This window comes from Brassica napus, unplaced genomic scaffold (assembly GCF_020379485.1).
Source record: "Brassica napus cultivar Da-Ae unplaced genomic scaffold, Da-Ae ScsIHWf_1541;HRSCAF=2142, whole genome shotgun sequence".
NCBI lineage: Eukaryota > Viridiplantae > Streptophyta > Magnoliopsida > Brassicales > Brassicaceae > Brassica > Brassica napus.
In genome coordinates this window covers 33,907-58,931 of record NW_026014959.1, presented here as the reverse complement: position 1 = coordinate 58,931, position 25,025 = coordinate 33,907, and the positions used below count along the sequence as shown (strand labels likewise).

The following is a 25,025-nucleotide window of genomic DNA, read 5'->3' as shown; positions in this document are numbered from 1 at the left end:
TTCCGCCAACAGAAAGGATATATGTCACAACGACATACTTGAAGTAGTAGTTCTACCAATTAAAATGTTGTATATGTAAGTATGGTTATTGGGTAAAGGATATGAAATGTAGTTATGATGGTTACAATAATAATACTTATGGTAACATCCCACTCCAATGGTCTAACAAATAGTTGAAAACTACGCATTTTGTATAATTTATCAGTCGGAAATTTTCTGCATCATAGAGATCTTAGAATTTTTTTACTATATATATATAATCATATTATTTGTACCGTCACAAGTCACAACCCATTCAATTTGAAGCTTTATCTTCGGGGTCCATGTCCTTAGTCGGATAAGATATTTTGACTTATAATATACGAGCAATTCAATATGTATGTCGACGCGTACTTATGAGTAAAAAATATACTTCGGTGGGGATTAGGGAAATGGTCGATTGGTCAAAGAAAAGTTACAAATAAATAAAGGGGAGCGCAAAGAAAAAGACGGGTCACATTCAAATATGTAATTAAATAGTTTATCCTGTAATCGTTGCTATTTTCTGACGTGTGTATGATCGAATTTAACATTAACAAAATGTATAAAAAGTTTTTAAAAGGTAAATGTGAGTGACGATTTGCCTTAACCTAAAAGAAATATTTGGTCATCGGAGGGTTCCCTGCTTTTCTTTGCATGTAGATGGGTGGCTTTGCTATGCTGATGCACTCTCTCCTGTGCATTGTCATTTCCACATATATTAATTTTGTTCAGGCACTAGGTACTTGAAGACTCTGATTCTCCATGTAATACAATGGAGCAAAGTGTGTGTTATCCTAAAGCTTTTGTTATGATTGATTTGATTTTTGTTAAAATGGAAGAATCCTCCTGGTTTCTTAAGCCTCGATCATTGTTGGCTTTATTTGTCTTAGGAGGAAGATTGATGATCCTGTAAATCTCAAAAGTTTCTAAATGCTTGGAGGTCAAGATTATGATATGGTCATACTCATGTCATTATATTTTCTTTGGTCACGTTATGGTGCAAAAGAAAACTATGACATAAGGAAAATATATGAGAGAAGCTAAATATATTCAGTCTCTTGCTCTTGTCAACAATGGATAACCAAAGGGTTAAAGCTATAAAAAAATTTAGTTTGTACAATATTGTCTAACTTTTCTAGGCTATCTCCTCATTAAAAATGAAATGTTTCCTCTTCAGCCATAGCCTTGTTATAGCTCCATGCTCAGAGAAAGCGCTTGCTCGAGACAGATGAAAGCTTTCTTGTAGCTCAAGAAACCCATGAACCAGAACTCAAAGCCATCCGCAGTGACTACTTCTAGGTACTTCTGAGATGGCTTCTTCGTGTCCACACTCTGGTTCACTCCATTGATCTTGCACAATGGTATTGACACTTTGTAGTGAACCCTGGTTAGATCTCCCTGAGGAGAAGCCACTTTGATAGATCTCTCGCTGCAGAAAGCAATCTTCTTTGATGAGATGAAGAGTAAGCCTGCTATGGGACCTGCGGTTGTGGATAGGTAACATTGGTACGCCTTGAAGAGTTTCTCTTCTTCGTGGACTCTGAAAAGACGTTTATAAATCTTCTCTAAGCCTCCCATTTGAATGATCTTAGCTCCCAATGATAGCTTTCTCTTGACTGTTTCAGTCAGCTTGGGACCTAACTTGTTTTGATCTCTATCTCCGTTTGTGAAGCTATCGGTTTTCTTCTTTTTCAGAATATATTTTTTCTTGATTTGTTCAGATTTCTTGGAAGAGGTTGGGATTTGGAGGTTATTGATGGAAGCTAGGTCAGACAAGTAACCTGATGGAGCAGTCTTGGCTGCTGGAAGTGCAAGAACTTGTTGGTGGACTGTGCTCATTGTCATCTTGGAGGATTGAGTGGTGATCTTGATCTTGAATCTTGAATCTTGATCTTGAGAAAGAGAGGGATTATGAGTGATGGTGATGATGAAACCGTGTAATGGGAAGGTTATTTAAAGGGAAAGACAAAGAGAGAAGAGACGGTTAAAACATACTCTGAATCGTTGAGACTTGACCTTTGTGGTAATGGATGAGTCATGGATGGGTCATCAAGACACACATAAAGCCACTTTCTTGGGGGTAAAGGCAATGAAAAGATCAAGCATATCCTCTATTTTTTCTTTATTGTTTTCTGAAATAAATTAATTATATAGTTAAAGGAGACATAGGTTTTGCAGCTTCTAAATCTATCTAAGGCCTACAAGTGGTAAAGTAATCTCAAGAACTTATGAAATGTTTTAGGTTTTTTTTTTTTTTTCCAAATAACAGAACTTAATTATAAATGCAATTTCATGGATTATCTTCAAATGTCTCGAGACATTTATAAGTTTTTTTTTTTGAACATTGCATTCATAAATCAGGTATAAGTTTCTAGTTAACATATTGAAACTTGCCATGTAAATTGATTATCCATATGATATTAGAATGTCGAAAAGGTGAAAAAAGAAAAAAAAAGTTAAAGAAGGAAAGATGATCCATGCAATGACGTTAGTCTCCGATAAGCTTTTTTACCACAAGTTGGCAAAATAGCAAACTTTTTTTACTTTTCTTTTCTCCTTTTTTCAGCCTGATTTTATTTTTTCCACATATATCTACATATGTAGAGGAGATAAGATATGTTTCCTAATTAACTGGAACATTAAAAATCAAATATTACGTAACACTTTTTGAATAGGTGAGAGCAAATTGAGCCATGCAGAAGCGGCCGTCGTGGCTTTGGACCTTTCTGCGTTGGCATTGCGACTTTCTGTTCTGATGCCTTTATATCTTTATTGTCATGCTACGATAAGAAAGATCGGTTTAGATAGATCTGTGAATAGATAAGCAAAAGAATACTTAAATAAACACACAAAAAGAAGATCCATTTGAATTGGATACCACCATATAGTATACATGCTACTTCATCAATTCGTCACCCGCGTGATATTCATATGGTTGTGTATATACATATATAGTTAATGAATATAAATTTATAATTTATTATAATGACATAAAATTTAGTGTATTAAGCTAGTTGATCATAAATAGGTACATGTATTTCGAAAAGCGTCAAAAGTGAATGATTAGTTAGTTGTTAAGACATGAATGATTCGGCAGTTGTTATTAAGACTAAATTCGAAGAAAGAAAATATGTCACAATGACATTTAAGAAGCATAGATGTAATTTAATTTGAAGTAGGTTGTTTCTACGAAACCCTGAATTATACGAGTATTCATTTTTTTGTGCACCGAATTATATTCAATTTAAAATGTTGTATATGTTAATTATGATTTTTGAGTAAACGATATCCAATCAATGTAGCTATGATTGGTTTAAATAATATTCTTTCTGTTTAAAAAAAAATTGTTTCAAAAAGATATTTTTTGTATTTACAATATATTTTTTTGTCAATTAATAATAAAAAAATTGAGAATTTTAAAAATATTAATTATATATTTTTAAGTTTTATTGGTTTAGAAATATAAAAAAATATAAAATTATAAAAAAAAACTGCATTAATAACTAATGGTTTATATATTTTATTAATAAAACATATATTATTTTGAAATGGATTGAGTATTACCTCGTGGTAACATCCTACTCTGATGTTCTAACAAATAGTTGAAAAATTCATATTTTATATGATTTCTCAATCAGATTTTTTTTGCACCACCCATTTATCCTGTAGAGATCATGGAATTTCTTTGACTATATATAAAACCATATTATATGTACCGTCACAGCCCATTCAATTTGAAGCTTTATAGTGGCGTTCATCATCTTCGGGGTCTATATCCTTTTTCGGATAAGATATTTTGACTAAATATACGACCGATTCAGCATGGATGTCGGCACGTAATTATGAGTAAAAAAATATTACTCAGTGGGGATTAGGAAATGGTCGATTGGTCAAAGAAAAGTTAAAAATAAATAAAAGGGAGCGAAAAAAGAAGACTGGTCACACTCAAATGTGTAATAAAATAGTCTATCCTGAATCGTTAATATTTTCAGACGTGTGCGTGATCGAATTGAACATTAACAAAATGTCTATAAAAAAATAAAAGGTAAATGTGACGTGAGAAACGATTTGCCATAGCCTACAAGAAATATTTGGTCATCGGAGGATTCGCGGCTTTTCTCTGCATGTAAATAGGTTGTCCTTGCAATGGACTATCTCTTGTGCATTGTCATTTCCACATAGGTTTTGTTCAGCACTAGATATTTGAAGACTCTGATTCTCTATGTAATACAATGAAGCAAAGTGTGTGTTATCCTAAAGCTTTTGTTATGATCAATGCATCCTCTTTGATTTGCTTTTTGTTAAAATGGAAATAGCTTCCTCGTTTCTTAAGCCTCATTGTTGGTTTTAGTCTTAGGGGGAAGATTGATGATCCTGTGTATCTCAAAAGCTTCTAAAATGCTTGGAGGGTCAAGATTGTGATATGGTCTTATATAGTCATTTCATTATAGAGCTGTGAAATAAGGAAAACAGATGAGATCAGCTAAATATATTCAATCTCTTGCTCTTGTCAACAATGGATATAACCAAAGGTTAAAGCTAAAAAAAAAATAGTTTGTACAATATTGTCTAACTTTTCTAGCCTATCTCCTTGTTATTGCTCCAAGTTCACAGAAAGTGCTTGCTCAAGACAGTTGAAAGCTTTCTTGTTACTCAAGAAACCCATGAACCAGAACTCAAAGCCATCCACAGTGACTACTTCAAGGTACTTCTGAGATGGCTTCTTCGTGTCTACACTCTGGTTCACTCCATTGATCTTGGACAATGGGATTGACACTTTGTAGTGAACCCTAGTTAGATCTCCCTGAGGAGAAGCCACTTTGATAGATCTCTCGCTGCAGAAAGCAATCTTCTTTGATGAGATGAAGAGTAAGCCTCCAATGGGACCTGCGGTTGTGGATAGGTAACACTGGTAAGCTTTGAAGAGTTTCTCTTCATCGTGGACTCTAAAGAGCCGTTTATAAATCTTCTCTAAGCCTCCCATTTGAAGGATCTTAGCTCCCAAAGATATCTTTCTCTTGACTGTTTCGGTCAGTTTGGGGCCTAACTTGTTTTGTTCTCTAGCTCCGTTTGTGAAGCTCTCGGTTTTCTTCTTTCTCAGAAGACATTTTTTCTGATTTGTTCAGATTTTTTGGAAAATGTTGGGATTTGGAGCTTGTTGATGGAAGCTGGATCAGGAAAGTAACCTGATGGAGCAGTCTTGGCTGCTGGAAGTGCAAGAACTTGTTGGTGGACTGTGCTCATTGTCATCTTGGAGGATGAGTGGTGATCTTGATCTTGAATCTTGATCTTGATGTTGAGAGATTATGAGAGATAGTGATGATGAAACCGTGTGGTAGGCAGGATATTTAAAGGGAAATACAAAGAGGCAAGAGGCAGTTGAGACTTGAGAATCTTTGTGGTAATGGATGAGTCATGGATGGGTCATCAAGACACACATAAAGCAACTTTCTTGGAGGTAAAGGCAATGAGAAGATCAAGCATGTCCTCTATATGTTCCTTTATTGTTTTCGAGAAAAATTAAAGTTTTTGAATCTACTAAATCCATCTAAGGCCACATGTGTAAAGTAATCTCAAGAATTGATGAAATGTTTTAGGTTTTTTTTCTTGTCTTTTAAAAAAAAAATCAAAATAAGAGAACAACTTAGGAGTTAGGAGTGCAATTTTAACTTCTAGTTAAGATATTGAAGTTTAGAAGATGGCATACAAATTGATTATCCATTTGATCATCTTCAAACATCCGATAAGCTTTAAGTTATGATATTAGAGATGCAGAGAATGTGAGAGAAAAAAAAAAGTGAAAAAGAAGATGATCCATGGACTGACGTTAGTCTCCACAAGTTTTTTCATCAAGAAGTTGGCAAAATAACACACTTTTTTACTTTTCTTTCTCCTTTTCCTAGCCTGATTTTATTTTTGTGAATATATAAGATATGTTTCCTAATTAATTAGAACATTAAAAATCAAATATTACGTAACACTTTCTGTATATAGGTGAGAGCAAATTAAGCCATGCAGAAGAGGGCGTCGTGGATTGGGAGCTTTCTGTGTTGGCATTGCGACTTTCTGATGCCATTATTGTCATGCTACGATAAGAAAGATCGGTTATAATTCATTTATTTTATATATAAAAAAGCAATAAAGAAGCAAGAAATTAGTTATATAAAACACACAACAAAAAGATCCATTTGAATTGTGTCCCACCATATAATATACATGCTACTTCATCAATCCGTCACCCATGTGATATTCACATGGTTTTTATACACATATATAGTTAATGAATATAAATAAAATACTTTTTAATGCTTGATAAAATTTAGTGGACATTGTAATAAGCTATATTTGATCATAAATAGGTACATGCATTTCGAAAAGCATCAAAAGTGAATAGTTGTTGCATGAATGATTCGGCAGTTGGTATTAAGACTAAAATCAAAGAAAGAATATACTATGTCACAATGACATTTAAGAAGCATACTTTTAATTATATTTGATGTAGGTCGTTTCTACCAGACCCTGAATAATATTCAATTTAAAATGTTGTATATGTAAGTATCTTTTTTTGATTAAAGAGGACAACAACATATAATTGATTAAAGCGCTAAGACTAGAACAAACAATAGCTTTAAGTTCTACAACAGTGGTGAAACTAAAAACATTAATCTTCAATACTTGTCTAAACAAAAAAAGAGTGAACTACAAAAACCTCACATGCTGCTCACACAACCATCTTAAGATAACTAATGAAAGTTGAAAATTTACAATGCACCATCACAGGATAAAGAGTTGAATCCATTTCATTGGAGATTAAACCAAAGAAAGATTTAAACATATCTAGTAGTCATCCAAAATCTCATCTTCCTCTTCTTTACCTTCAGCCTCTTTCTTCTCAGCTTCATTCTCCTTAGCCTCCTCATCATCAGCTTGCTTCTCCTCAGCCTCATCAGACTGTTTCTCATCAGCATCATCAGCTTCCTGAAAGTGTGACCATATATCATCTTAATACTCAAGCAAAAAGGAAAGACAAAACTATTAATAAATGAAACAACATACTTCCTCATCAGCATCGTTGCTGCTCTCAAGTGACTTGTTATACTCTGCCTTTAGTTCAGCAGCTTTATCCAAATAAACTTTCTTCTCCTACACGGTCAAAGAACACAACTAGAGTTAAGACCACAACAATGATGAAACTCAAAGGAAGAAAGCAAACTCACTTCCTCATCCAAAGACTTCCACTTTTCACCACCCTGCTTTGCAACCTACACAACCATATAGACTATTAAATCATACAAAACTCTGGCGTACTACGCAAGTAAAGTAACAAACTTAGTTATAGACTCTTACATCCTTAACGCCAGCGTCAGGATTCTCTTCTTTGAAAGTTTTGCGGAAATCAGCCCTGCAAAGTGAAAGGCAGCATCAGCATCATCTCTAACAGTATAATATAAATAAAAGATTTAAGTGAGGATTGATGAAGATTACATGAAGATGAAGAAGGCAGTGAGAGGTCGCTTGGGCTTGTTAGAGGAAGAGGAGCTCTTCTTCTTACTATCATCCTTGGCCTTCCTGAGTCTCTTTGCCTTAGGTTCATCAGATGTTGACTTCTTCCTGAATAATCCAAAACAATAATCAAGAACTCAACCAATATAGAAAGCAATTTTGATAGAATCAGAAAAGAAGGCTAACCTCTCAACAGGTTTCTTCTTAGCCTCGGTTTGTGTCTCAACAACTTGTGCTTCTGATAACATCAAAAAGAGAGAAGAAGCTAATCATTACTCAGATTACGATCACATTCCAAACCGGATTTAACCAAAAGTACTAAAAACTGAACTAACTGATTCGGCTAATCATTACTCAGATAAAATCAAATTCCAAACCGATTGAACCGGATTTAACCAAAAGTATTCAATTTTTTTACCAGAACCTTTAACCAATACCGAAAATTCGAAAACTTCATTTTAGTTCGGTTGAATTTCTAAAAAATGAACTAACTGATTGCTAAACCGGACTTTTATTAGATTTAATTTGTAAACCAAAATAACCAAACCGGACTAACGATAATAAACCGAAAGATCTGGAAAAGGAAAGAGATAGATTTTACCGAGATTGACTCGAATTTTAGCGTCGAGGCTACAATCGTGCATACTGATAAGCGCCACAGCTACGTTCTTGTTGCATCCTTCACTGTAAATTCATATTGTATTAGCCGGTTTAGATTGATTTAGATTGGTTACAATGTACATGTAAATTAAGCTGGTTTAGTTCGGTTTAGGAAGAATGATTATTACCATTTAGCAAAGGCGCTGCCATCTTTGGCGCGAAGCAAGGTATTGATGTTGTTATTGTTAGTGGTTTCGGGTTTGGATTCAGCTTCCACTCTCTTCCTCGCCTTGGGCGCAGTTGATTTCGAAGATCCACGACCACCGGCCATCTCTTTCTTTTTTTTTCTAGATCGGAAGGAGAGAATATAATCTTTTTGTTGAGGTTGAGAGAATCGATGAGAAAGTTTCGGAGGAGCACAGTGAGTAGAAAAAGGGAGTGATGAGAGGGAAACGAAACTCGTTTTCGTTAAGTTGTGGCGCCAATGTAAGTCCCGCGGAAAAAAAACTTTTGTTTTGAGTTTTGGCACGGATCTGTGAGCTGGCGAGCTATTGACCGTTGGTTTTGTGTAAGGATGCTAATGGACGGTCAAGATTCGCTATTGTTGATATTTAATGTTCGCGGTCTCTCTTTCGTTTGTTAATTTGGGTTTCGCGGTAAAAATAGATGGGCTAGAAGGCCCATTTATCTATAAAATTCGAGAGTATCCAATGCATCTTGCCATCTTCAAATGATCTAGCCCAATCTATATTGAATATAAGAGGGCCTTTATTAGTGGGGTATTTTTCAACATTAAAAAATAATAATATGTCAAAAGAAATGAGAAGAAAGCAAGAACTGCTGCTTTCAAACTTTTCAGAAAATTTGTGCGACTTTAAAACATCTTTCTTATTATGGATAACTGGTTCATTTTTATTTGTTAAATCTATTTCATAGTGTAAGTATAAATAGTGTTATATAGCTAAAAGACCAGTAAACTACTCTAAGACCAGTAAACAAAACTTATATGATAAGAAACATAACTTTCATGTTTTTTTCTTATCCATACATGACTAATTTTAGATTTAAACGTGGTTAAATAAAAATAGTAAATTTAGTACCGTGTGTATGCATAACGGTAAAGATCTGAAAAAGGCTGTGAAGTAAGATTGCCATGTGGGGTGTTTCAGAACTGAGAAGACATTTAGGGATTTAGGGTGATGGGAAGGTGAATTTACCACTTCTTGCTTCCTGTGCCCACCTCAGAGAATCTCAGACCCCTGACCTTTTCTCTTCTCTCTCTTTCTTTCGAGTCTAGTGTACCCTTTTTAATATTTTGGTTTAAATATATATCTATAGGACTATATAGACATGTAAAGACTAATTGGCTATGAAGACCACTGTAGATATCTATAGGACTATAATCCAAGTTAGGATGGGGTTTTCCGGAATATCTAATGGTTCAATTGTCTTAATTCTCTCTTCATTTTTTTTACTGGTAAATGAATCTTCGGTCAACATGACTAGATAGGTGACTATGTGTGGAAACTCTCTCTCTTCTGTGTTTCTTACAGTGTATGATATCATTGGGAGATTATAGACTAACTTTTTACCTCAATAATGAAAAATAAACATTTTATATAACGATTACAGTTTAATATCATTCAAACTATATAATTTTATATTTTCAGTTAAAGAAGTAAAACAGTAGATATTGATTAATTTAAACAACATGTTAACAGAAACCTAGTACACTGGAACATTAGATTTAGGGAAGATGATGAACTTAAACAATATGTTAATAGAAACCTAATACACTGGAACATTAGATTTAGGGAAGATGATGAACTTAAACAATATGTTAATATAAACCTAATACATAGTCATAGAAGAAGAAAACAACATACCTAGAATTAGAAACATACATATAATATCGCACAAGCTGATATAGAGAAAAGAAGACGTATATTCGGTTTATGGAGAGTCGAAATTAAGAGAATAGCTAAGAGGATCATAGTTGAAGCTGGTCTTATTCTTGTCTCTTGGTGATCTCATCTTCTTAATCTTTGCTCTGATTCTCCACAAAATGCGCCTTATCAGCTTCTTCTTCTTCGTCCCTAGCTCCATGCATCCCATTTGTTCTTCTTCTTTTCTAGAGGGGTCGAATGTTAGAAACTTAGAATAGGGAGAGCTGCAAAGTGAAAAGAGTGTGAATAAAGTCAAACGTGGAGGAGGAAGACTACTTATAAAAAAAAGCAGTATATCTCTCTTTGTTGTACCAAGAGGGAGAATTGATGTTGACGTCTCGCTTATTTATTTATTTATACTTTATGATTATTACATCCATTCTGCAGAGAATCACATGCATACTATAAGACTATACGGTTTCACCAGGCATTGAATTGCAGGTGGGGAGTTAAACTTTGACATATAATACTGTTCACCAAACGTAATGTTTAATGCCACAAAACACATGCATCTCAAGTCCATGGGAAATATAAGTTACATCCTAGCCAAAATTTGAATCAATGATTGTATTTTTGGGTTTCATATCGTGTTAAGTACATACAAATTGTTTAAACTAGCTAGAATATTCTGGTCAATAATGACATAATTGAAAAGAAAAAAGTAAGATCCAAGAAGAGAATCTAAATCTACAAAAGAGACAAACGAAAGTGAACAGCATGGTCTGGGAATAAAAGAGGAGGATACGTAGAAGGTGTACAAGGGTAAGTTGTATAGCAAAAGCCATTAGCCACGTATGGTCGTTGTCTCTTAACGTAACGCAGAGCAGAGGCATGGGTTTGCTACTTCACAGTCAATTTCATTTAAAAAAAAAATTAAAATTATATCAGAAAATAATTGTTTTGTATTTTCTTATGTTTACACAAAGGGATAGTTTTGTTTTATTAGGTAGTTGATGAATACCGTTGCATGGTTTTGGCAATTTCATCTTCTCAAGTAATCTATAGTCGGTTGGGTTTATTGCAGTTTTTAGAGAATGTCCTCTTTTTCCAAGTTTTGTTTCTATTATGTCTTTAATTTCCATAAGTATTTTTCTTTATTCTTCCTCTTCTTTAAATGTCTTACATTTCCTTTGGCATCTATCAGCTACATCAACTTACATTAAGGTTAAGAAACTCTCTTCAAAGTGAAACTTGGAACAATTTTACTCATATATTTAAGATTTGAATTGAAATTTTTTATTTATTCTTTTTGCTTTAAAATGGTTGAATCTGTATTCGCCGAGTTCAAGATTAAGCTGATGGTAAATTATTTGAAAGATAATTAGTATAAGAATCACGATTAGTTATAAAGAAAATTGTATCCAAATCGGTTAGAATTCTTTGTTAAGAAGAGTGTTTAAGATGACAAATCTCTAAACTATAATTCTATGCCGATTTTATGTATTTATGAATGATTATTCTTTAAACTAGTTCATGTCTATTTATAGAAGAAAGCATCTAGATATTTTTTAGTATTTTTTTTTGTTGGGCTGAATTCACTAATTTAATGGATCTTATCGAAGGACATAGTACATGTCCAAACAACTGCTTGTTGGCTCATAGAATGAAGAATGTAAAACATAAGATTGAAAATCGAAGATGAAACCACAAAAATTTTATTTGGATGTGTTAATAGCAAAACATGTCTCTTTCTAAATATCATAAACTCTAGTACTCATAAAAGAACAGCTAGAAGACCAACCCATATGGCTTCTATCTTTGTGTCCCTCTGTCTCTCTCTAGACACACACGCACCAAAGTTAGAGCAAATAAGATATTTCTGCTTCGCCAACGCAAAGATAAAGATAAAAGTGACAAGCAGCTAACCCGGGATGATCTAGCCTTCCAAGCTCTTATGGTTAACTTAGTAAGAATCAGGTTTAGTATTTGTAAAGACTCCCCTTGGAACCAAATCCACATTAAAAAGCAGAGGGTTGGGCAATGGACATGTAATCAATAATATGTGATTATTGCTTATAGATGATACATATCTTATTATCATGGACCCTGTCAATAATTTTCCAGATTTTATGTAAAGAAAATATACAATGTTTCAACAATTATCATGGACCAACGTTGGACTGGTAGAAACTTTGGCTTTGATAATAACGGACGATCTAACTGCATGGAGGCCATGAGACAATGTTACAGTCTCAAGTCTCAATCTAGTAGAATCATTGTGATCCTCAAAACCCTGAGTCAGCCCCATACCATTATGATCAAGACCCAATATTTTTTTCTACATTTCAATAAAGCTTAGCTAGTTTCAGTTGCAAACTCCAAATCTAGTACCCCCAAGTTGGAACTTGATATTGACAAGGAAGAGTTATAATCAATCACAACCTAAAATTCTCCTTATGAACTATATCAATACCAATCTAAGATGATCAAGTCCATACATGTATCAATATCCAACCTTTTTCTACATTTCAGTGATGCTAGTAGCTAGTCTCAATTGCAAACTTCCCCCAAAGTTGGAATTTGATCTTGACAAGGAAGAGTCTGAAACAATCACAACCTAACAAAGATCCACCTTTTCGTTCCTTCCAATCCTAGATGATAACTATCTATCAAGATTAAGGCAATGGATGAATTAATAATAACAATGGAAAGTGAAGAGATGCTTATGTATATGATTGCTAAAGGTATACACACACATACATCAGTATTCTCAGTACATACAAATCATTCTCTCCATTCCCAGGCTTCACCAAACACAAGAAGAGAAAAAGAATCTGCCTTTGTTGTCACATCATCAAGCATCGATGAACTCGAACTCGTCGTCCTTGAGATGAGCAACAAACTTAACAGGACCACGACCTTCAACCTCTTTAAAGAACTCAACCTTGTAAGGAAGATTAGCTGATATCCGTTTCCCTTTCCACACGGCCACGTAGTCTTTCAGCTTACCTTCCATCCCTTCCAAATCAACCTCCGGGACTCGGTTCACATGGTAAACCTTCAGCGGCGCAGTCACTCTGATCGAAGATCCCACCTTCGCCTTCGCTTCGATCTCTTCTGCCGAAAGCTCGGCCTCCTCTGCGTTCACCGAATCAGCTGACTTCACAGCTACGTCGCATCGAACCGTCATGGTTGAAGCTCTTCTCGAGCTCGCGCGTTTGGTTCGGGATTGGGAGGCGAGAGGTGGGGAGATGCAAGATTTGAGCGCCGTGGGGCCGCACGGAGGGAGAACGGTGGCGGATGAAGCGATGAGGCTACTCATATCTGAGTGCCGAGAGGAGAATCTGTGTGTTGGAAGAAAGATTTGGGAAAGTGGGAATCGATCTGTAGGAGAAAATAAACAACTGTTTCGTTTTTCTCTCTTCTGTTCTGTAATAAAAGTGATGCACTAATAAAGGTTTAGGAAATTAAATGGATAAGAGTGAATACTAAGAAAATGAAGAACACACGTGTCCTTTGGAAAAAGACAAATGCGAAAATTTTACAGGATCAGGAACGTGCGGCTGATGGATGCTCTGCAGAATAAAAGTTGATATTTTTCATATGTTACAAATGGTCAGTGGCTTTGACATACACATGTCCACAATGAGATTACAGCCATTGTATGATCAAATGCGTCTACAGGTAGTATACATATAACTAAACCGGCCTTACCCATTATATAAACCTGTCAGTGTTGGCATATTCAAGCGAAACACACGAACAATTGTTGGATAACACATGTGATCTAGTACATATCTATATATATTCAAACACACACATTGAGAAAGGGCAAAAGAATATACAAAGGGAAGGATGGTGATCACAGTTTCATACTCTCAATCTTATTCCTCGTTATCACAAAGCTACTGACGCCGCCGACCAGAACAAAAACCACCACCAAAAAAGGAATCCTATAGACACCACCTGGACTCTCCCTCTTTCTTTCCTTCCATCCACATAATTTGATGAGATTTTAATTAACTACTAATGTCGTTCAGGAGCATTACCGATCAATCTGCATTGTTCCGGTAGCATACTCGATATCACTTCTCCATTCAATGCAAACAGCTCTCCGTCTATACCACAACTGTCATGCGTCTGTTTTCCCGCCTTTATCTTCACCGACTTCACCTGATTCAATTTGTAATGCATTTTGATCAAACCACACTCTCGTCTAGGCTTACTCTAGCACAAGGAATAAAAAAGATTACCTTTACACACTCAACATAAGGAAGCGAAAGGTGTCGACCGGTTTGCAGAAGGATAAAAAACCTAATTAACCTCAGTCTCCCACACCCGTGAACCAAGAGCATGTCCATTGTACCATCGTCATGTTCTGAATTGGGAGCCACCACTTGAGAGCTTTGCACGGTCCGACAAGCGTGGTTACAGACCATGATGCCTAGGAAATGTCCCTTTCTAGCAACCCATTTATTTTCGAATCTCGGTGTCACGCTTTGCTTCCTCAGTCCCGTCTCTATATCCTCTGGAGGACCTGGCAGCTCGATCGAGTTCTCTACATCCCAAGCAGATGGTTCACTGTCCCATTTGGGTCCCGCATCCCATATCGGACCCGGGTCGGATACAGTAGATGAAATATCTTCTCTGTCGTGAGCACCGGTGTTTCCCCAGGAGCATCGATTTGGAGGAGGATCCTGCACGGATGTTAACCCCATCCATGCTTTATCTGTTCTTGACTTTGACCTTGTCCTTGGCCAATTAGGGGTCGTTGACTGTCCTTGAGAATGAATAACCTCTGGCTCAGCTGCCATATCTCTTCTGCCAGAGGACATGCGCTTCATTTTAGGATCTATTCCGCGAACATATTCAGATGGCTCGGCGCTGGCATGTGTGCTGCTACATCTGTCTAGTTCGCCTGCGCCTGGGGTCATTATAGAGTCGATGCTTGATAAACTGGAGGCTCTAGGTAATCCTTCTTTGCTTGATCTCCTCATTACATCCGTGTAGAGATCTTGCACATCAACAACTTCCTTTTCAAGACTAGTTTTGCCTTCTGCATCCTCTTTTTGCGCTGGAAGATATTCCACTTCGTAGCTATACTTTGGCAAACACATGAACTTGAGAAATCCAGCTACTAAATAACGCATAGGACCAAAGCGTTTTTGATATTTCTCAGAGAGCTCCAGAACTGCAAATAAACAATGAAAGAAAGTTTAAAACCCATGAATATTAGGTATAGAAAAGTTAAGTCGAAGAATATTATATGCATGAAAGTACTGGTATGTGCAAGAGAAATACTTCACAGAAAGAATCATTCTGTCAGACACGAAACAGCATCCATAACTCAAACTAATATATCAAACACAAGTCGGAACTGTAAGAGAACTAGAGAGAGATTTCCAGCATTTTGACGAATTCATTGTGTTTTATTTTAACCACAGTATGCTACAAGAACTAAGCAATTTTCAGCTTCTAAATTCATCATTGAAGAGAGTAGTGCATACTCTGACAATCTTGCAGAATGCTATGACAAGCAAGCAAAGTGTGAGTCAATAGAGTGTTCCCATTGTGGCAGTTGAGATATTTAAGGAAGAATGAATAGATTATCCTTTAAAATGCATGAAAGATACAAACAGTTGCAGACACAGGAATGAGCAAAGAAGGTGGGAATACATAATAACTGATCACACCAGATATACTGTTCATTAATGGAAGCTCTAACAAGACAATCCACACAGGTATTCTCACTTACCATCGCTAACAAAACCATAGTAGGAAACAGTCATTCCAAAGTGTACTACACCCGTATGAATCCATTCAACAGCAAAGACATCAGTAGCTGTTAGGCCACCCTAAACCAACAAAAAATTCCTTAGAGCTGAGAAATAATGTTGCTGGCAGGATAAACCAAGCCAGGGACCAACAGGATATAAGCTAAAAGTACCTTCACAATAGAGAGTGCTGCAGAAATAGGATCTCTAACACCAAGAACAGTCCAAACTAACGAGTTATCAGAGCCAGCAGGAACTATTCCAATTGGGATAGAAACCCCTTCTTTCTGATTACTTCGAGTAAGTAGACCATTAAGAACCTGCAACATTGGAAAGGGGCAGGCAATGAGATAAAAGTTCATTCGAAGTAAATAGAATGTAGGATAGGTTAACATCAAAGGCTGTATTTTCCATGCATCTTAATCAACCTAGAGAGTTCAACATTGGACAAAAAATCAACTATGCATGTGTTTCATTCGAGCAAGTAATTCCTTATAAGATACATCCCAAAGCCCTAGCTCCGGAGAATAAGAGTTACTAAACTCTTAAGTCTTAACATGATTCAGCATGCTTGCAAACTGGCACGAGCACGCTGAAAAAAACCAGTAAAATTATGTTCAATACATAAATTGGTTCAGAGGCAAGGCAATTCAGCAAGTAATAAAGCAGATAAGAAAAAGTAGTTTGGAATATTATGAAAAAAGTAGTTTGGAATATTATGAACAGCACTTCTCGAACTTAACTCCTAAAGAAAGTATAAACCAATGAGCAAAGTTTAGAAAAGTTAACTATCACACCTCATTGATGATTCCGTCACCTCCAACACAAATTATACCTGGAAGAATTACCAAGATCTCATAAGTAATAGTAGAAATGTAAGATGGATTACGCATATCAGAAGCTGATATGTGTAAACAATATCATTCAGTAAAGAACCAAGCATAGATACCGTCTGAGCATAAGCTAATATCGACAGTGGAAGCCAACTCTCTCGCATGACCCGCTTTATTTGTTTTGACAACCTCCATCTTAATCCCGGCCAGCTGTGAGAGTTTAAGAAATCACACACAAAATACAAAAAGCATTATTATTTTATGAAAGTTGCATAATATGTCATGATGCAGACTACAACTACAACATCCAAATAAAACAAAAAGATGGACAAGGTTACCTTAAATATTGGCTCCACTACCTCGTTGAAAACTTTGATAGATCGTCCATGCCCTGACCTAGGGTTCAATATGACAAGCATTTTGGGTGCACTCTTACACCTAAAGACCAACTCAGGAGGAGTATCGATAGGAACCGAAAACAACTCAGATGAACCCTGTTTCTTCGAGACTAAAGGATGTGGCAAACAGTTGATAAAACATTGTTGATCTGCAAAACTAGCCACCCACTGAACTGCTTCTTCTACCGTAGGTGCGATGAAACGAAAATCTTTGCGGCTTCTCTTTGGTTTCGTGAAGCAACCCTTGCCCACTGGATAACCATGAACGGTGAAATGCTTGAGACCCACATTGTATGTCAACTGTAAAAATTAAAAAAAAAAACATATATAAGTTTACTAACACAGAGTACATTGCAAGTCCATTTACTCCAAGAAGCAAGAGAAAACTATACCGAGACAACATCATCAAGCTGTAGCACGTTAGAGCCCCAAACCAAAGCCCTCCTAGTAAGCCTTGCATCAACTGCTTTCTTGTTAAACACGTCAGTTGCAGATGTTGCATCCTTCCCTCTCTTGACTAACAAAAGCTTCCCTGAGTAAACAAGACTACCTAACAAATCAGACTTCTCATCCCCTCCTCCACCAATATCAATCCTATGCTCATCAGCTTTCGGTTTCACCTCTGGATGATCAGTACTAATCTCGCCGCGTCTAGAAGACGCCTTCACCTTCTTGCTCCGCTTCTCGGGGAACACAACAGGGGAGGACTGCTGAGATCCTCCCGTGGCTATCTGAGAGCAGATTCCTAAACGCCTAAGCGACTGTTGTGACCCCTGAGGGATGGCTACTTTTAACGAAGGAGTACGATTCACACCACTGTTCTGCATATCGTCAAGCTAATCTCTCTGTGGTTCCCTGAGACTCGCTGATCGGGAGGCATACACAAACAAACGATTCAACACACAGATGGCAGCGAAACCATTCCTAATCCAAACCGTCGAAAAACTCTTAGCTACGTTATCAGATTCGATTACGCGATTTCGCAAGCTTTCCTTCCTGAAAGAAGATTCGTACCAATGATCGATTCATATATGAAGAAGCATTTGATCGTAATCCAATCAAAATTTCGATTAACGAATCTGGAAACTAATCGTAGCAAGAGAGATAGAGAGAGAGAGAGAGATGCTTAGCTATTTCGTTCCTTACCTTGGTCTCTAGGCGGAGAAGTGATGAAACGCTGCCGGATCGGAGGATCTGAGAAGCGTCTGGCGACGGAGAGAGAGAGATAAGAAGAAGACGGTGATGATGGCGGAGATGAGTCGAGTCTATTCGCTTCCGATTTGGATAACGACTCCACAGCAGAAAGGCTATGGCCCCATCCTTCCTCCTTTTCGGGTTTATTTCCACACTGCGTAGCCTTTTTTGGACTTTTATTTCCAATATTTTAATCTATTTTATTTTATTTCTTTATTTATTTATTTCTTTATTTTTAAAAGATTTTTATTTTATTTCTTTCATCGTTATTATTTTAGTTTTAAAATTTGACTTTGTTTCTATATTTTATCCTCTTTGATTTCGAGATAAAAATTAGTATTCCCGTTACTAATTTTAATTAGGTATATTAATCTGATTCAATTATGTACTGTACACATTAATGATAGGGAGGACCATTTATTGTGAAGGTTATCTAAGATAAGATAAGATTACGACAGTAACTTAGAACATAAAACATGACCGTTGTTTCTTAATTTTTTTACGTTAAACATACTATCTCCCCATACTTTTGAAAATCATTTGCTCATGTATTTATCTAATCTATTAAAACAGGAGTACAAAATTAAACTTACCCTTATATTTGCACAATATTTACAATAACATGCCACTAAAATATTAAATAACCATAAATTTAAGCTATTAATGTGTTTTCCTAATTTAATTACTCTTTACCTAAATAATTATTCTATTTATTAAAAACACCACTCCACATATATCTCTCTTATTAAAAGCAACGATTCTATTGTTACAAAAATATTCATGTTTATTGAAAATCATAAAAGTGTAATTTGAAGAAACAAACAAAATTATAAACAAATTTGAATTAACCCTAAAATGATATCAATTGGTCAAATAAAATCTAAACTTAACTAATTAATCGAATATTCCTATATATACTATCACAAAAAAACGAAACTAACGAAATCTTTTAGTTAATTCCAATTTCCATCAACAACAATATTCCATATTAGTTTATTAGGAACTAAGTCGTATATGGAAATAAAAATATATGAATATATATAGTTTAAACGATCGTAAAGTATTGTGACAAAATCAAATATCTAAGTTTAACTATGGATCTAACCGGTGATCATTAGAGGAACATTAAGAATAAGTAGGAAACAAATGTAGAGGAATAAAATTATATGAATGAAAAAAAAATTATTTCTCATCAATTTTGGGGAGGAACAAATTTGTTCTATATTCTTCTAGAATAAAAGGAATAAGAAGGAATAAAAAAGAAAAACTATTTCTTATTAATGGTAAAATAAAAAATGAATAACAAAGAATGTATTATTATTTTTCATTCTTTGGTCACCAGTTAGACCTTATGTACAATATGATATACTTTCGAAACCAGGTGTTTTGCCCGCTAATGCCGGCATAATCATTTTATTCTTATTTATAAACACATGCATTACAAATTCAAAAATAATTATGATAAAAAATTGTTTTTATTCTCAAAATTTTAAACTCAATATAAAATTATTAAATAACAAAATTATTTATCAAAAATATATGTTTGTTATTACAAATACTTATTAGTTTATGTCTTATTAATACAATAAAAAATCAGTATGATATGTTATTATTTATTCTCTTTAAAATTTCAAATTAAACATCAAATTATTTATATATAAAAAATGTTTTTTATCTATAAAAAAAATATGCATATTATTGTGTTGAAATTTTAAAAACACTTATATATTAGAGATATTATAGAAAATTCATAAATCTTTCAAAATACGTTTTTATATTAGTATATTCTTATTCCAAAGTCTTGAAAAACATGTTTTTGATATTAGTATGTTTATTTTTTTATAGCCTTAGCACAAGCTAACAATTTATATTTATTCTATTAAAATTGAAGTAATAACCAATACTTGCCTACTTTAAAGTGATTTTTTACATTTCCTTCATTCTTCTTAACTAATTTAAACCTCTTATTTTATTGTATTTACCAAATAATCCGACTTCATTTATTACCCGATTACATTCATTTTTTACTCTTCCTAATTACTTCATTAATTATATTTAGGATAATAATTCGACAACATTTATTTTACGTGCTAACCAAAATAATTTCACAAGTTTGAATGAAATTAATTCATTCATAACAAGAATTCAAAATGTTAATAATTTTTTTAATTTGTTTATAGAATCAGTTAGACATGGGAATCCAAGTACCCGTTAGGGTATGGACCAGTTTTCTGGATATCGGATTTTTGGATTTAAAATTAAACTTTGTTCGGATATTATAAATTTTTAGACGGGATCAGTACTCGGATCCCTTCTGGATCCGGATAGGTTTGCATGAAGCTAAAAATATCCAAATAACTTATGTGCTTAGAAATTTCATTAAACAATTTATAAAAAAGTAAAAATTAACATCCGCACGGGCGTGCGGGTCAAGCTCTAGTTTATATTATTATAAGAACACGAGACACAAACAACTACTATTCTAAAGAAAAAGCTATAAATTAATAAGAAAGTCAACCACCGATATACCAAATTTAGGAGAAAAGTCTGATAATTGATATTATTGGACTACTAGAGCTTCAGTTTACCAGGTCTTGCTAGCTGTTACTATTGGATCCCTCTGAATATGTATATAACAAGCAAACATAGTTCTTAACTATGGTTTTAGCTTAGGTGTCAATATATTTGCTTGCTTAATTAAAACAAATTAACTTTTAGAGAAACGACGATGTTATGTCAGTTGATGGCTTAGCTTAGTAATAACTTTATAATTAATCAAAAGGATGATTGGAGAAGGATTAGTGGAAGAAGTTTGTAGATGGGAAGATGGTCCCCTGTCCAAGGACCATTCCTATAAAGATATCACAAAATAATTAAAAGTGAGAAATTATATATACGTTCAATGTAGAATTCGACCAGCAGACAAGTGATGCATCGTGTAATAAGAATTGTTAAAAGAGCATCTTTTTCTACATTATAAAAGCTGGGACATCAGAAGCCATTATTGATTTCATCACTGTTTTTGTTTAAATAACTCTGGACTTATACACCTATTTCACAATAGTTTGTAACACGTATTGTGCAAATCCTCTAAGCAATCATGATTGACGAATCTTATTTGTTAGTCGCGAATGTAGCCAATACATTCCATAAATCAACAAAAACGTGTTTTTTTTTTGAACTTAACAAAAACGTGTTTAATGTCAGAAAACATGTGTGTACCACATTGTTTTGAAAAAAAAATCTACATATTTAAAGTTGAGATGGTTTTAGTATCATCAGGATTTGATCTTTAAAAAATATCATCAGGAATTGATCTGCACCACCAGTCTTTACAGAAACATAACACCACGATGGACTTCACATTTTCAAGAAAGAACTGGAACAATCAGGAAAAACTATACAAATATTTTACCAAAAAAACTATACAAACATGATTTATTTTAACATCAGAATCAAAACTATTAGTTTTTATATTTTACAGTAACTAAATGACTTGTGTTCTAGAAATGTGTTCCGCCAAATGATTATTATAGTTCATCCAAGTTTCAAATCACATGAATTACAATTTAATCATAATTTATGCAAAGTTAACGAAGAAAATTTTAAATAATATAAACAAAATCGTAAATTTCACAAACTGGTTCGGTGCGGTGAAAGTATAGCTCAATATGGTGCAAGTAGTACCGTCATATCTTAATCCTCCTAAAACCTATTCTTTTTGTTTGCAGTGTCGTCTTGTAAATGACTTCAGTGGATTAACAAACTTGAAACACACAAGGGAATGAGCAACGAATCACACTTGAAAGTTCCTCTTAACCAAATGCTAATTTTCTCTTGCTGCTTCATCCTTCTCAAGAAGAACAAGGCCCAATACTAATACCAAGCCCAATCTCAAGGCCCAACAGAACAAATCGGATTAAAAAAAAAACAATAAATCGAAAATAAAACAAATATGCCGCAAAAAAGCCGCTTCGTCTTCTTCTTCTTCACCACTCCAACCAGTCACAGTCCCAGTCATACGTCACTCGCCAGCTCTCTCTCCACCGCCTCTTGCTCCTCCTCCGGATCAAACATTCCACCTCTCCGTCAAACCCATCTCGAGGTACGAAACTAGGGTTTAAAAAGTCCCAACCTTTATCATCATCATCATCATCAACAAAGTCACAACCTTTTGAACCTTCACAGGGTCTAACTCTATAATGGATGATCACACTCACATCGAAAAGTCACAACCTTTGAGCAGAAAGAGATCGAGAAGACCCAAAAGGCTAGACTTTGTCGGGTGGGGCTCGAAGAATCTGATCCACTTTCTAAAATCACTCGGTAGAGACACCACCGACAAGATCTCTGAGTACGATGTTACATTCATCGTGAGAAAGTACATTCGTGAGGAGCTAACACATCCTTCGAAGAAGAAGACAAAGATAGTAACTTGCGATGTGAAGCTGCGTTTGCTTTTCGGGTGTCAGAAGATAAACGTGGCGAAGCTGCCTGACTTGGTGGCTAAGCATTACGTTGAGAATCAGGACGGGGAAGAGTTTGATTATCTTTACAGCTCTGAGGATGATGATGATGATAAGAAGGGGAGGTTGTGTTTATCAGATAAGGAGGTTGTGGAGAAGGAGAAGCGTAGAGGGAGTGTTGCTGCTATAGTGAGGGATAACGTTAAGCTTTTGTATTTGAGGAAGAGTTTGGTCGAGGAGCTAGCGAAGACGTGTGAGATGTTTGAGGGTAAAGTTGTGGGGAGTTTCGTGAGGATCAAGAATCCTTGTCAGCTTGTTCACGTGACAGGTAACTTTTCATGTGAGATTGAGTCTGATTCGTTTGTGACTTTGTTTAACTCTCTCTTTTGTGTGTTATCTAAGGTGTGAAGGAGTGGAATCCGATTGATGGTTACTTTCTTCAGGTTACAAACTATTGTTATTATCTAAAGGATGTTGCTTCCTCTGCACTATCAGATGATGATTTCACTCAGGTGGTGTACTCAGAGCTATACTTGCTCCACTTTCTTCAGGCTCTTTGAAGATTTATATTCGTTTCTTGATATATTTTATTTGTGCAAAAACCTTTGTTCCTCTCTGTGTCTTGAGAATCTCAAGTGGCAGTGGGCTTTTTTAATTAAATTAATGTTTTAACTAATAGATATAGTGGCATTTTCATTCCAGCAAATATAGGTTTTACTTTGCATATAGTGCTTCCTGTTTATTATTTCTCACAGTTTTTTTTTGGTTAACTTTTGGCAGGAGGAATGTGAAGAGTTGCAACAGAGAATGAAGAATGGCTCTGTGAAGAGACTTACAGTTGTAAGTTTCTTGATTTTGATGTGAAGAGCTTGCTCTAGTAGTTTTGATGTGAAGAGCTTGCTCTAGTAATGCTTCTGCTTTATTTTAGTTCTCTCATAAAAAAAAATTCACTTTAATAATGGGACAGGTGGATATGGAAGAAAAAGTTAGAAGTTTGCATGAAGATGTGACAAAACATGTATGGTTGCTAGCTTGCTCTCTTTATTAGATATGATAATCAAATAACATTACCTCATTCTATTAACTTTTTGGTGGGATGTCTTATAGTGGATTGCAAGAGAACTTGAGTTGCTGCGAAGGAAAATTAACCAGGCCAGTGAGAAGGGATGGAAAAGAGAATATCCTTTTTTCTTTAAGCATTATTAATAATATTGTATATTGAGGTGAGACTCCTTTTCTATTGGTTTGATTCTTGACTTCTTAGCACACTATCTCAGTATCTGGATAGGAGGGAGCTTCTTAGCAATCCGGAGGAAAAGTCGAGGCTATTGCTTGAAGTTCCAGAAGTTATTGCAGAAGAACCTGAACCTGAACGTGTAGATGTTGATGTGGACATCGAGGATGACTTCATGGAACCAAACCATGCGGCATCCATTGAGCCTCATTATGACGAAAAACAGGAACTAAAAGATTCACCGGAAGCTGTTGCAGAAGAATGTGTAGATGTTGATGTGAAGGTGGAAGATCACTCCATTGAAACTCCCAAGCTCCGTGATGAAGAAGACCAACCACCATGGGCTGCTTCTGCAGGTGCGTCCCATCTTTTGTAACTTCAGTGGATTGATAAGACTTGAATGGTCTGAACCAATGAAAACATATTCGTTCTGTCTTTGCCAAATGTGTTTTGACTAAGCTATTGATCAAGATGAATGTGTCCTTATACCATTTGGTTTCATTCTTGTGTTGTTTGCTGGCTAGATTAAACCATTACCTTCTGACTTGTATGGTTCTTCATAATGAAACATTCTGGAATTGATCCGGACTCTTGGGTTGTGTTGCATTTGCAGGTGACAAAGATCTCATTGAAGAAGACGTCATCATCACAAAGAACAACAAGGACTCTATCTATGACCAACCTCAAACTCAACCAAACTCAATAGAGATTATTGAACTGAGCGATGAGGATGATGAAGAGGAAGCTAATGACAATGGAGTTTACAAGCAGTGTGATCCAAAGAAGAAGATGTGGTGCTATGAAATGCCTAAAGGAGAAACGCATGGACCATTCTCCCTAGCAGATCTCAAAGAGTGGAGTGACCAAGAATACTTTGTTGACATTCCAGATTTCAAAGTCTGGAAGACAGGAAACAGCATCGAATCTGCAGTGCTCCTCACCAAACTCCTATCTCATGTCAAAGCCTAATCCCAACAGAAACTTATGTTTATTGAAAACATGTTCTTGGAGTTGTTTGTTTATTTCTCCTAAGTTGGGAGTATTGAAAACTTATGTGTTACATGTTCAAAATCTGAAGGTAGAATAAAATTTTTTTGATAGAGTAACTGAGATTCT

At 35.3% G+C, this 25,025-nt stretch overlaps 4 protein-coding genes and 2 pseudogenes across 4 annotated transcripts; 1 reads left to right on the top strand and 5 right to left on the bottom strand.

The window, feature by feature from the left end:
• Positions 1-1,052: 1,052 nt before the first annotated feature.
• LOC125597795 (putative GEM-like protein 8) lies at positions 1,053-2,244 on the bottom strand. Its single transcript, XM_048772326.1, has one exon. It carries the CDS (start codon positions 1,864-1,866, stop codon positions 1,210-1,212), a length of 657 nt encoding a protein of 218 aa, XP_048628283.1. The 5' UTR covers positions 1,867-2,244; the 3' UTR covers positions 1,053-1,209.
• Positions 2,245-4,489: 2,245 nt separating this feature from the next.
• Positions 4,490-5,538, bottom strand: LOC125597794 (annotated as a pseudogene).
• A 1,130-nt stretch (positions 5,539-6,668) lies between these two features.
• LOC125597793 (high mobility group B protein 7-like) lies at positions 6,669-8,569 on the bottom strand. The gene is made up of 8 exons (XM_048772325.1): positions 8,313-8,569; positions 8,126-8,208; positions 7,711-7,762; positions 7,507-7,632; positions 7,369-7,423; positions 7,239-7,283; positions 7,078-7,164; positions 6,669-6,999 (listed from the first exon to the last, which is right to left on the bottom strand). The coding sequence occupies exons 1-8, from the start codon at positions 8,453-8,455 to the stop codon at positions 6,859-6,861; spliced, it is 732 nt and encodes a 243-aa protein (XP_048628282.1). The 5' UTR covers positions 8,456-8,569; the 3' UTR covers positions 6,669-6,858.
• A 4,148-nt stretch (positions 8,570-12,717) lies between these two features.
• LOC125597792 (ferredoxin-thioredoxin reductase, variable chain-like) lies at positions 12,718-13,495 on the bottom strand. Its single transcript, XM_048772324.1, has one exon. It carries the CDS (start codon positions 13,330-13,332, stop codon positions 12,865-12,867), a length of 468 nt encoding a protein of 155 aa, XP_048628281.1. The 5' UTR covers positions 13,333-13,495; the 3' UTR covers positions 12,718-12,864.
• Positions 13,496-13,706: 211 nt separating this feature from the next.
• On the bottom strand, positions 13,707-18,409 carry LOC125597791 (sphingoid long-chain bases kinase 1). The gene is made up of 9 exons (XM_048772323.1): positions 18,162-18,409; positions 17,408-18,011; positions 16,956-17,315; positions 16,734-16,827; positions 16,582-16,619; positions 15,958-16,104; positions 15,766-15,865; positions 14,264-15,201; positions 13,707-14,183 (listed from the first exon to the last, which is right to left on the bottom strand). The coding sequence occupies exons 2-9, from the start codon at positions 17,840-17,842 to the stop codon at positions 14,037-14,039; spliced, it is 2,259 nt and encodes a 752-aa protein (XP_048628280.1). The 5' UTR covers positions 17,843-18,011; positions 18,162-18,409; the 3' UTR covers positions 13,707-14,036.
• A 3,740-nt stretch (positions 18,410-22,149) lies between these two features.
• Positions 22,150-25,015, top strand: LOC125597796 (annotated as a pseudogene).
• Positions 25,016-25,025: the final 10 nt, after the last annotated feature.